The 14,029-nt window shown below is 38.4% G+C and overlaps 1 protein-coding gene and 1 pseudogene across 1 annotated transcript in view; one reads left to right on the top strand and one right to left on the bottom strand.

Annotated features, from left to right (window-relative positions):
* Nucleotides 1-12,943, bottom strand: part of SENP7 (SUMO specific peptidase 7) — a 159,648-nt gene extending 146,705 nt beyond the window's left edge. The window contains exons 1-2 of the mRNA XM_065876082.1: nt 12,838-12,943; nt 985-1,037 (exon numbers count right to left, since the gene is read on the bottom strand). Coding sequence (XP_065732154.1) covers nt 985-1,037; nt 12,838-12,877 — 93 coding nt within the window. The 5' untranslated portion in view covers nt 12,878-12,943. The remainder of the gene's footprint in view (nt 1-984; nt 1,038-12,837) is intronic.
* On the top strand, nt 2,645-2,727 carry LOC136122992 (U4 spliceosomal RNA; annotated as a pseudogene).
* Nucleotides 12,944-14,029: the final 1,086 nt, after the last annotated feature.

The following is a 14,029-nucleotide window of genomic DNA, read 5'->3' as shown; positions in this document are numbered from 1 at the left end:
AAGTGTAGGCTCAGTAGCTGTGGCGCACGGGCTTAGTTGCTCTGCGGCATGTGGGATCTTCCCGGACCAGGGATAGAACCCATGTCCCCTGCACTGGCAGGTGGATTCTTAACCACTGTGCCACCAGGGAAGTCCCAGAATTTTAAATGAAGAAACCACACCCCACAAATCTGAAGTAAGCCAAGGTAGAAAAAGAGTATCCAAAGCCATGCTCTCTGTGTGGTCTTGTAAGGTACTCCTGATTCCTCTCACAGCCCTCCTTTATGATTTCTTCTTGTCCCTCTGTGTTCCAAAAAATACACCAAATTAAAGTCCTCTGTGTATAATTAGAATGTTTCAGAGAAAAGTCTCTAATAAATTATTATAATGCAAATCAAGGTACTATGGCATTTAAATCACAAAATTCTATAGGAAAAAAAGATTATCTTTCTAAAAACACAGACTAAATTTTTTTAAACACCTCTATGTAGGTAGAAACTTCATTTTACTTGTTTTGCTACTCTTGGCTTATATAAAAGAAATAAATAAATGAAAAAAACGTATGTTTAAAAGGACACACATACATATTCCAAACAGTAAATTTCAGCACATGACTTGAATACAACCCTTCAACATCTACAGTATCATAAGTGAATGAATCTCAGGTGCTCTAATATATTCAGTCATCAAAGAAATGAGTTCTGTTCTATATAAATCTAAAATAAGACTCGGAAAGTATACTGGAAAATTTTACAATGATTTAAACAAGGCTGGTCCCAGAAAGGGTTTCCTAGCTAACCCTTGGTTAATTAGGATATACCATTCCCCAAAAAACACTGATTAATTATGGATTTAATTAATTTTATTTTATTAAATTTTAATTAAATTTAATTACTAAATTAAATTTAATTACTAAAGTTTTATTAAAAAGACAAATACCAAAATACTTTCAATATTATTAACTCTAAAGATAATGCAAAGGTTAAGAGCAAAACTAATACATACCTTATGTAACTCCAAAGATGAAGGCTTTTTCCTTTTCCCTTCTGTGACAATTTCTACAAAGACATAGTAAAAATTATCATTTAACATTAAATGAGATAACATAACAGAATAAATCTTTTCAGTTATCTTTTGTTTCAAATTAGCTTCTTGTTACATTTACAATTTACATTGATACATTTTACAGAACCTGAAGGACTAAAGGTCAAAAATAACCAAAGAGTAGCAGATTCTCACAAAATTTCTCAATTAAACAATATACATATGATGACAACTGAAAAAAGAAAGTTGGTTCTAAGAACTCAATAAGAAATTCCTTGGCAAAAATCCTAGTATCCAGTAGGTCTTCGATTTATGTTGGCTGAACCATAAGACCAGATAAATTCTTATAATGGGGGGTGGGGGGGCCACAGGGGAGGAGAACACAAGGTGAGGGCTACATATCTAAGCATTTATGCAACAGAGAACAGCTTAAGTCTTTCTTCATCAACATTTTTCAGACTTTTACGGGATTTTCTTTTATGATTCTTTTATTCAGTCAGCAAATAATTACTGAATGTCTATCATGTGTCTGGCACTGTGCTAGCCAGTGGGTATAGTGTAGTGAGCAAATTAAACACAGCCTAAGTCTTCCTGGAACTTACAATTCACTGAAATTTCTCACAAATTTCATAATAAAAATGAATGGTAGAGACCCACACAAATGTGATCACCTATTTATGACAAACACACCACTGCAATTCAGTGGAAAAGGGATGATCTTTTCCATGAGTAATGCTGACACAATTTGATAACCAAACAAGGTAAACAAATAAGTAATAAACATCACACTATATCAAAAATTATTTTTAAATTGATCATAGATTTAAATGTCAAAGACAAATAAAGCTTCTAGAATAAAAATAAGGGGAACATCTTCATGACCTTGGGGTTCGCAAGGATCTCTCAAACAAGACTCAAGTAGTACTAATCCATAAAGGAAAGAACTAATAAACTCAACTTCATTAAAATTAAAAACTTCTGTTCACCAAACCTCATCATTGAGTGAGAAGGCAAAGCACAGACTGGAAGATTATTTATAATTCATGTATCTATGTACAGCATGGTGACTATAGTTAATAATACTGTATAATACATATATCTGTCAAAGGATTCATAACCAGAACACATAAAGAAGTCCTATAAAGCAAAGGCAAGACAACCCAATCTTCAAAATGGGAAAAAGCCTTGAATAGGTACTCCATAAAAAAGAATGTCCAAATGGCCAGTAAACATATGAAAATATGCTCAATTTCATTATTACTAGAGAAGTGTAAACTAAAATGGTAAGAGAACACCATTACACAGCCCTTAGAAAGGGTAAACTTAAAAAGAATGACAATACCAAGTATTGGTAAGAGACCAGAAGTCTCATATATTGCTGGTGGGAGTGTAAACGAATACATCTACTTTGCCAGTCAGTATCTACTAAAGTTAGACACCTGCCTACTCAATGTCCAACAATTACATTTCTAGATATTTAATCAAGAGAAATGAGTGCCTGTGTCCACCAAAAGGCATGTATAAGAATGTTATCTTTGTTCTTAATAGCCAAAAACTAAAAACAATCCAAATGTCCATCACAGGAGCATGGATAAACCTTTTCATACAATAGAAAACTACAAACTTTGCACAGTGGCAGTATCGTAGCCAATGAGGTTTATCCGAGGCGCAATTATTGCTAATTGAAAACTACATAGTAATAAAAAAGAATGAATTACTGCTGTGCACAACACGGATACATCTCACAGACATTACGTTCAGAAGAAAACAGATGCAGAAGAATGTATGATTCTATTTATGTGGAATTCAGGAACAGGTAAAACAAATCTATGTTGATACTAGTTAGGACAGTGTGAGTACCTGAGCAGGGAAAAACTACTGACTGACTGGGATGGGATACAAGTTATCCTTCTGAGATGCTGGAAATGTTCCGTATCTTGATCTAGGTGATAGTTATACAAGTGTATGTATACAAGTATAAAAAATCATCAAACTAAAGATATTGTACTGTGTCGTATGTAATATCTCAACTTAAAAATTAAAAAACCTTTAAAATAACAGTTATAACGAATGGGCTATAGCTTATCCAGAAATCTATATAGCTGAAATAATTTCTCTCATTTCATGAAAATAGCATGAATTTCACCATATGCATTTCCTCGAGCAATCACTGATGTAAAAATTATTTTAACTTCTATACTTAAGTTTTCGATAGATTTAAATAATTTTCAATAAAGTAGCATTTCTCAGACTACCAAAAATATATAACATTTAGATAAATGGTAAGAAAACATTTCTTATATAAATTCACTTTCTAGTCAACTTTCAATTTAATAAAATATATGTATTTTTAAAAAAGGAATATCAGTTGCTTAAATCACAGACTCATTGAGTTTAAAATGCTTCTATCCTATTTTGCAGAATGTTTGTACATTTCTTTTAGTGACTACTATTGTGACTTCCCAAAATTTTAGGGGTTCTATAACTGAGTTGCTCCATCTGATACTAGGTTGGTATTAGAGCATTTTAATAAATGATGCATCGCTGCTTGTGACTGTCTGGTATAGCACAGTGCTCTAGAGTAAAAATATTAAAGTCCAACAACCTAAATTTATATCTTGGCTTACTAGCTGTGACTTCTCTGAGACTCAGTGTCTCATCTCTAAAAAGGGGACAATATCCAGCTTTTCAATTGCCAAGATTAAAGTGACATAGTCTAGTCTCCCAAAAGAAATAAAAGCAAAACTAAACAAATGGGACCTAATCAAACTTAAAAGCTTTTGCACAGCAAAGGAAACCATCAACAAGATGAAAAGACAACCTACAGAATGGGAGAAAATATTTGCAAACAATGTGACTGACAAGAGCTTAATTTCCAAAATATACAAACAGCTCATACAACTTAATATCAAAAAAATAAAACAAAACAACCCAATCAAAAAATGGGCAGAAGACCTAAGTACACATTTCTCCGTAGAAGACATGCAGATGGCCAAAAGGCACATGAAAAGATGCTCAATGTCGCTAATTATTAGAGAAATGGAAATCAAAACCACAATGAGGTATCACCTCACACCAGTCAGAATAACTATCATGGAAAAGTCTACAAATAATAAATGCTGGAGAGGGTGTGGAGAAAAGGGAATCCTCCTACACTGTTGGTGGGAATGTAAGTTGGTACCGCCACTATGGAAAACAGTATGTGGGTTCCTTTAAAAACAAAAAATGGGGACTTCCCTGGTGGTCCAGTGGTAAAGAATCCTCCTTCCAATGCAGGGGACATGGGTTCGATCCCCAGTTGGGGCACTAAGATCCCACATGCCACGGGGCCACATCTACTGAGCTCGCATGCCTCAAAGAGAGAGCCCACGTGTCACAAACTACAGAGTCCATGCGCTCTGGACCCCACATGCCACAATTACAGAGCCCATATGTCCTGGAACCCGCACACCACAACTAGAGAGAAGAGAAGCCTGAGCACCACAACAAAGACCCCACATGCTGCAACTGAGACCCAACACAGACAAAATAAATAACTAAAATAAATATTTTTTTTAATAATTAAAAAATAAAAACAAAAACTGAAGGGGCTTCCCTGGTGGCGCAGTGGTTAAGAATCCACCTGCCAATGCAGGGTACATGGGTTCAAGCCCTGGTCCAAGAAGATCCCACATGCTATGGAGCAACTAAGCCCATGCTCCACAGCTACTGAGCCTGCGCTCTAGAGCCCGCAAGCCACAACTACTGAAGCCCATGCACCTAGAGCCCATGCTCTGTAACAAGAGAAGACACTGCAATGAGAAGCCCACGCACTGCAACAAAGAGTAACCCCCACTCGCGGCAACTAGAGAAAGCCCGCGCGCAGCAGCAAAGACCCAACGCAGCCAAAAATAATAAAATAAATAAAATTTAAAAACAAACAAACAAAAAATAGAGCTACCGTGATTCAGCAATCCCACTCCTGGGCATATATCCAGAAAAGAAGAAAACTCTAATTCAAAAAGATACATGCACCCCAATGTTCATAGCAGCACTATTTATAATAGCCAAGACATGGAAGCAACCTAAGTGTGTATCAACAGATGACTGGATAAAGAAGATGCGGTGTGTGTAGACACACACACACACACACACACATAAATATAATGCAATATTACTCAGCCATAAAAAAGAATGAAATATTGCCATTTGCAGCAACATGAATGGACCCAGAGAATATCATATTAAGTGAAATGTCATAAAAAGATAAATATACGATATCACTTGTATGCAGAATGTAAAAATTAATACAAATGAATCTAAGTACAAAACAGAAACAGACTCACAGACATAGAAAAAAAACTTATGGTTACCAAAGGGGAAAGAGAGTGGGCGGAACAATAAATTACAAGTATGGGATTAACAGATACAAACTACTATACATAAAATAGATAAGCAACAAGGATTTACTGTATAAAACAGGGAACAATATTCAATATCTTGTAATACCTATAATGGAAAATAATCTGAAAAACATATATACAGCTGAATCACTTTGCTGTACACCTGAAACAAACACAATAAATTAACTATATTTCAAAATAAAGGGAGATTGTCTATATTAAAGTATTTAGAGTATATCTGGCAAATACTGCAAAATAAATGATAACTATTATTATTACAATATTTTATACTAAAATACCCCTCTTTAAGAAACCTTAATGTATTTACATTAGCATACAGAAAAATCGCTCTAATTATTCCCATTATATATATATGTCAAATAATCAGAAAGCATGACTTTTTCTCAAGGAGCTTGTGGAACCATTCATTCATATATTATATAAACATTTATTTTAAACAACAGTAATTACCATTGCCAGGCACTATGCTAAGTACTTTACACAAATTATTTTATTTAATCTTACAAAAGTCTTGTGAGTTCAGTAATGGCATTATCTCCATTTTATAGATGAAGAATTTAGGTTTGAAAAATACAAATAACTTGCCCAAGGTCACCATGTTAATCCATCACTGGTCTGAGTCCAGAGGTGGAATTCTTAACCAGAACACTCTAAGGCATGCTGGATGCTATGGGGATAGGAAATGAATAAGACAGTCCCTGTCACAGAGTTAACAGTATAAAAGCAGAGATTAAACAATTCAGCAAGCTAGAATATATGATGGAATCTGGTAAACATCACATAAGAGGTGCAAACACCCATGGAAATTCAAAAATAGGAATATTTTTTAAGTTTGAGTTAATTAGGAGATAGTTCTTGAAAAAGGCACAATTGAACTGGGTTTTTTTTTTTTTTTTTTTTTTTTTTATGCGTTACGCGGGCCTCTCACTGTTGTGGCCTCTCCCGTTGCGGAGGACAGGCTCCGGACGCACAGGCTCAGCGGCCATGGCTCACGGGCCCAGCCGCTCCGCGGCATGTGGGATCTTCCCAGACCGGGGCACGAACCCGTGTCCCCTGCATCGGCAGGCGGACTCTCAACCACTGCGCCACCAGGGAAGCCCTGAACTGGGCTTTGAAGTAAGTTTTAGATAATAAGTTTTAGACAGGGAGAAATGGGTGGTAGGACAGTGCAATGCTAAGTGAAGCCAAGAAGTGAGTTATCAATATAGGTATATGTGATGAAGCAGCTCACATTAGCCAGCCTCCTAAATTACTGAAGACTCACATTAGAGTTATACATCTGAGAGGCAGGTTTGAGACAGCACCATTACAGCAAAGTTCCAGTCTGAATCTTTAGAGCTACTCAGTCCTATACATAACCCACTCCCTGTGTTACCATATCCCCCCTCTAATCTACTTTCCAATCCTCTGCCTTCTATCACCAGGTTTGGGAACCACATTCACCACCCTAGATTTCAATCCCTACAGCTTATTACCTTGTTATTGCCTCATCTCTTAGGTAATGCCACTCTACCCTTTTCACTACATTCTTTTTTTTTTAACTTGACCCTTGAGTACATGTCTTTTTAATATTCTCTGTTTTTCTTTTTATTGAGGTATAGTTTTCATCTACACTCTTCTCTAGCTCTTCCCCAGCCCACCAAATTCCTTTCCAAAGTCAATACAATTTCCTTAAATTCTGAATCTTCTCCTTGAACATTTCCTCCACCTTAGTTTAATTGAATCCTTTTTATTACATAATTATACATTATACATCTTTTTATTTACTACACTATTTTTTTAAGACTCTCTCAAGAAGATTCTTCTCCCACTTATAAAAACAGGGAAAGGGATTAACAACCTCCTCCCCCTGCCACCACTTCCAATTAATATTCATCCTTATTGCAATAATTCCTCCTTTAAAATTCCCATAACTTGTATGTATTATTACCTCACCCATATTGTAATGGCCATGTACTGACCCACGACCCTTTCCAACATTCCTAGAATATTCTGATACTTGATTCATAGTTTTCCTCTCTATCGTTAAAACCTACCATCATACCGAAGCTCTAAAACTTTCATAAATCAAATCACTCAATACAATGGACTCATTTTACTCTAGTCCAACAAGCTTCTTCATATCACATTCCCATTTCAACAACATGCATTCACAAATAGATTTAATAGGGTTACACTTCTCAAGCTCACAAATGTGAACCTCTCATTCTACAACATACTGTCCTTTAACCCTTCCATTTACTCACTCGCACTGATCCCATTTTTTACCCCCACATCGTATAATACCCTTTAACCCTAAGTAAAACTAAATTCTTTTATTCCCCCCAAATTCTTGCTCCTAGACTGATTAGCACTGCTAAAGAAAGTCATATAATTGTAGTAACCACAACTGGTACTATCTACAGACACACACGTGTTTTAACAAATACTTTTTCAAAATTAGTTAATAGTTCTTTTTTTTTTTTTTTTGTAGTACGCGGGCCTCTTACCGTTGTGGCCTCTCCCGTTGCGGAGCACAGGCTCCGGACGCGCAGGCTCAGCGGCCATGGCTCATGGGCCCAGCTGCTCCGCAGCATGTGGGATCTTCCCGGACTGGGGCACGCACCCGTGTCCCCTGTATCGGCAGGTGGACTCTCAACCACTGCGCCACCAGGGAAGCCCAATAGCTCTTTTATTCATCCCTAATTGACCTCCTACTCTATTTTGAGCTCCCAATACCACCTGAAAGTCCCTCTTTCTCAAAAGATGATCTTGTCTATTTCACTTAGAAGCCATCATTGCAATATCCTTAACTTCTCAAAATTTATCTATATCTTTATCCATCCTCCCACCTTCACACAAGTCTTATTTAACAAACTGTCCTGAGTCTATCCTCCCCCATTCTTCTAAGACTTCACCCTATCAATTATCTCCTACCTGATATCGTTCTCTCTCCAGTGAACCCTTTCCCATGCCATACAAACCTGATTTTTATAGCCTTTTTTTAAATAATCCTTTCTACTTAATTTCATACTCAAGCTTGTTCCAAAATCTTTAATGCACATCTCATCTTCTATTTCCTCACCACCACTCATTCATTTAGCCTCTTGAAATCTGGCTTTTGTCCCTACTGCTCTACTAAAATCAGTGGTAAAAAAAAAAGTGACCTACCAGTTGCCAAATCCAGCATCCTCATACTGCTTTAACTCTCTGATTTACATTGCATTCACTCTCCCTTGCTTCCCAAACCTATCATACTCCTTCTAATCTGCCTAACGGCTCACCAGTGTCTCTTCCTCCTTACTTTGAAATTAAATATATGTGATTCAAGATTTTTCTCACTCCATACTCTTTCTGTGGGTAATCCTATCCATTCCAATGGCTTCAGCTAACATCACTGCAAATAAAGTAGTTTTACCATGATTAATTGTAGATTCTGGTTTTGAACTTCAATTATGGTTCATCAGACACTGCATAATATGCAGCCATCACCTGGACCTACTGAAAAAAGAAAGGTGTATCATCATGGGACACTAGATCCTCAAGCTGAAACTGGGGGAGGAGGGAAGAGTTTCAAAATCAAACAAGTTTGAAAAACACTGCATGTTCAGACAATCTCTTGGAGAGGCAGAATGTACAGTAGCACAGCAAAAGCTCTGAAAAATCCTGCAGTAAATAAAATTTTCTTATAACTACAGTTGTCCCATTTATTTGTCCATCAAACCTTTTTTCCAAGTAAGGTTCACTAACATCCTATGACAGTAAAAAAGATTTAAATTATATGTTTTGTAATCAGAAAGACCATATTTTGAATCCTGGCTCTACTTCTTGTATTGCTAACAGTTACTTACCCTCCCTAAATTCCAGGTTCCTCATCTGTATATCAGAAATAATAATAACCACCTCAGAAGGTTTTGGAAAGAATTATAACATCTGTAAAATTCTTAGCATGCTGTTTAGTACTTAAGTACTAAAAAAAACTTATCTATCCTTAACTGCAAATGAGAATGAACACAGATCTCCAAGGTTGTTGCCTGAACAGTTGATAACTTGAAATTTACTTCAACTTTCCTGTTTTAATTCAAAAATTCATTTGGAAGTTGTGATCTATGACTCTAATATATCTGTTATACTTTTGTTGTTGTTAAACATTTCTAATGGTCATGCTCCCTTGAATGACCATTAGCACTTTTATTATTTCATTCAACTGTCACTAGACCTGTCTCTGGTACCAATAATTTTTTATCTGTGTCCCCATCTAATTCACTGCTTTGATATGCTGGAAACCTGGAAATAAGATATTCATCTTTATTGGGGTAATAAATAACTTAAACACATAGATTCAATATAATAGGAAGAAAGCCTTCAAAAGCTTCTCATGAGTGAACTTTAGCATACAAACCATGTGATTTCTCCTCTCATGCTTAGAGGTGTTTTATGCTTGATTCTTGATTCATGGCCACATTCCAGAAAAGTAGGGCAATCAGAGTTTTTGTGGTTCTTCTACTTACAGAATTTTTCTTTATTAACTCATTTAAAAACAATAACACAATGCATGTTAACATAACTATTTTTTAAATAACTTTAGTTTCAAAACATTGAGAAGAATGGCATTATTTCACTTTTTGCAACTCTCTTTAACATCTGACTTAATAAAAGACAGATGATTTCCTCTATATGCTTCTGCATTCAATTTGCTGGGATACATGTCATGTAGCCTCTGGAAAACTGTCCTGTACACAGGTAGAAGATTAAGAGGGAAAGGCAAACAATGTCTTAAAATTATGAAAAACCGTGTAAGCTCACAGACCCAAAAGGGACTCAGGGAACCCAGAGGTTCCCAGACCATACGTTGAGAACCAGTGCCTGAAACAGATACAGCCATGCCAGAAGCCATCCAACTCCTACAGTTGTCAGTTATGTGAGTCCACAAATGCTTGTTTTTTTGTTTTGCTTAAACCACCTGGAATTGGGTTTCTGCTACTTGCAACTAAAAGAGTTCTGGGCAATACACTATGTAACCCTTCATAGTTCTTCCTTGTTCAGGAGAAAGTTTAGGAAAACCTAGTGCAGTCTCACAGAGGAAACTTGAAACTTCATGTCTTGTTTTCTCTCTCGACTAACATCCGCCTTCCTTATACCTCTAACTTAGAATTCTTCCTGTTATTAATCAAAATTTTACCTTTGGGTACTTATGAAATTCTCACGATGATAAATGTCACTTCCAGTCATTCAAGTTCCAGTTAGCAACCCTCCTAATGAAATGGCAACTGCATGCACATAAATGTCACACAGAATTCAGAATCCCTTTAAGCCAACTGATTGTTCTGTTTCTGAGAATCTATGTGAGAAAATTAAATATACACTATTCAGAAAAGAATCATTCTTAAAAATTAATATTCATCTCTTAAAACCAGATGAATACTGGGGAACAGCTAGTTAATATTAGATCTGAGAATGGTTTTTACTATACATTAACAATTACTTTTCAGAAAGGACAGCTCCAAAAGGGAAGTCAGCAGAAAAAGAAATCCTCTCCAGAGGGATAGCTCACATAAATATCAACGTCTTTTAAGAATTAACAATTTTAGGGCTTCCCTGGTGGCGCAGTGGTTGAGAGTCCGCCTGCCGATGCAGGGGATGCGGGTTCGTGCCCCGGTCCGGGAGGATCCCACATGCCGCGGAGCGGCTGGGCCCGTGAGCCATGGCCGCTGGGCCTGCGCGTCCGTAGCCTGTGCTCCGCAACGAGAGAGGCCACAACAGTGAGAGGCCCGCGTACCGCAAAAAAAAAAAAAAAAAAAAAAAAAGAATTAACAATTTTACTCTCAAATTTTACTTCCCACAACTACTTGCACCAAATTAACTGTAATAAATAGATAAATAAATCTAAGTGTAACCAGGTAAAGAGGATGGGATTTGCTGAAGAACAAGGCTCATATCTTGCCCTTACCCCCAAAACAATGTACTAAGCCAAGGAGAAATGCTTTTATTGAAAAAAGGCTGTGCATGTTAAACTGAGGTATGATTACCCCTAAAGTTCTGTGTGAGGAAGCACACAAATGACACCAGATAAACACTGTGCATAGTCCTTATGTGTCAATTTCACTTGAAGGTTTTAGGGGAGAAAAAAGTATATTAAAACAAACACCGATCTATTGAAGGCATATACATACATACATATGTGTGTATATATGTATATATATAATACATACATACACTTTCAACAGCAAAGAATATCTCTAGAATACACACACAAATGGTAATACTGGTTGCTTATGAAGAGGAATTTCAGGTTTTCAGCTACTTCAAGCAATGTCCCAGAGACCCATGTTCACTCTCCTTTGCGGCCAAAAAAGTTTGAGGCACACTGCCACAAGGGCACTCCTAAATATATGTAGAATTGTCTAAATAGACTGCATAGACTGTCTATGCAACAACAGATGGCACAACAATAAATAAGAAAATTTAATGAAATAATTGATTCACCGAATGTTAGTGTACTAGAGTGTAAGCTTATTAAAGAGCCCTTGTCCCCTCCTCCTCTGGTAAGTCCACAGGACTTAACACAGAAACTGCGGTACCCTTAATGGATGAGATCTTTGACAAAAACTTGCTGACTGGGAGGGGCTCGACCTCGCGTCTTACACCTCCACTTTTGTGTTTCTAAGATGTAGTATCCAAAACTGAAGACAGTCATTTAAGCCGCAAAACAATTTCAAAAACAAAAACACGGTGAGAATAAAAACACAACGAAACATGGCTTCAAATCCTTTGTTCGACTTTTGAATCGCTTTTGGAAGAAGGGGGTGTCTAGAAAATAAAAACGTTATTAAGCGGGCCGGCTCAGAAGACCAAGTAAGACACGTTGCTTGCAGCACTTAGACGAGGAATGAAGTGTCAATTAACATGCCCAACCTTTCCTTCTTTGCTGCTTTTACCTGCCAGGAGGTACAGGGGTGAGAAAGAGCCAAAGTCGAGAATCAAAGGAAGAGAGGAAAGTAGGACCAAGGCGCTGAGAAGCTGGAAATAAAACTGGAACACTGGTGGAATTACGAGGAAGGCGTGGCAGGAGAGCGACAAGCCAACCGGGAAGAGCCGCAGGCCGATGAGACCCAAGGAGGGTGCTCGCGGGAGGACAAAAATGAAAAGGGGTGACGGGGTGAAGAGCGGCCGAGGCTTTGATGACAGCTCGCAGTGGGTCTTCGACTCGCAGGGGCCCGCGAGACCCGGGAACCCTCCATTGTGCGCGCCCCTCCACCCCACTCCATTCCACTCCCCACTCACCTCACCTCCTCCCCTCCCCCCCGCGCCCGAGCCCGAGCCGGAGCCCGAGCCCTCGCAGCTCCGGGCCGCAGCACCCGTCGTCGCCTGTTCCCCCGCTTTGCCCGAGGTAGGAAACAATATGCTCAGCCCTCCTCCGACCCTTTCTCACCGGATGAAGATCGCCGTCGCCCGGCCTTCCCCTTGTCCATCTTCTCCTCCTCCTGCTGGAATCGCAGTCGCTGTCACCTCAAGACCCCTCAGGCTGGGGAAGGGAGGGGGAGGGGAGGGAAAAAAAAAAAAAAAAAGCCAGGAAAATGTGAACTGCGCTTGCGCAAGAGCCGTCGCCGGCCCTCAGACCGGAAATTAGCCACCCCTCCCACCTCCACCCGGAAATCACTTCCTGGGAGTAGTTTTCTCTGCGGGCTACCGTCGCAAGTGCTTATTAACTGACGCTGTTTTCATTGTCTCTGACCCTGTTAGAAACTGAGACTGGGTGCTAGGTTTTAGCCCGAGATCGTTAAGGCTTTGTTGACTTTGAAGATTAAGTTGACTAAAAACAAAACCGGGGAAACTTTAGGAATTCCTCCACTTCACTGAATCCCGCGAGGGGACCCCGGAAATATGAGAACAAAACATTAGTCCTTTTGTGCTACTACTTTCCTCATGGACTCTCCCATATATTTGTCCTCAAGGCGCTTCCTCAGACTAAAGAAAAAAAGATTTTAAGACGACAAATCAATAGCCTAGCTGCTGGTTTAGCAGTTGAAGTGGAAATCAATAAGGTCAGCTGAGGAGAAAATGTCAGAGTAATAGAAAGGACCTCTTCAAACTCACCATTTTTAAAGGCCAGGAAAAAAGATAAGCTGCACCTCAATTTTTTAAAACATAAAATGCTGAGATGCTAGAAAGTGGGTGGGTGTAAACGAATTTGTGCCGCTAATTTTTATTACAGTACTTAAAGGAATAACCCTGACCTCGAACTCAACGACTAGTACTTGCAGACTGATTTTGTCCTTTCATAGGACCCATCAGTTTAGAAAACTGTCCTACTTTATTAGCCATAATGTACATATTTGAATAACTTTTTTTTTTACTGTGTAAGCTTTAATCACAATAAGTTTCACAAAATTCAGCAGAGCGCTCCAGAGGCAAAATGATACTGGAATGTTCAACAGTTTAACATCCGCTCCTCCTCCCCCACTTTACCAAGGCCAGTAAAGTGACTCGTCCAGCTCATTACCAGAGCCCATGTTTGTGCTTCTTGAGCCTTGCTTCTTACTTACAGTGTGGCCTGTGCGGAGCTAAAAGTAAGCCTCCAGGTGATGATCCTATTGGGCCGGGGGGAGTGTCTTACATGGCAG

Source organism: Phocoena phocoena, chromosome 4 (genome assembly GCF_963924675.1).
Source record: "Phocoena phocoena chromosome 4, mPhoPho1.1, whole genome shotgun sequence".
NCBI lineage: Eukaryota > Metazoa > Chordata > Mammalia > Artiodactyla > Phocoenidae > Phocoena > Phocoena phocoena.
This window is presented reverse-complemented; position numbering and strand designations above follow the sequence as displayed.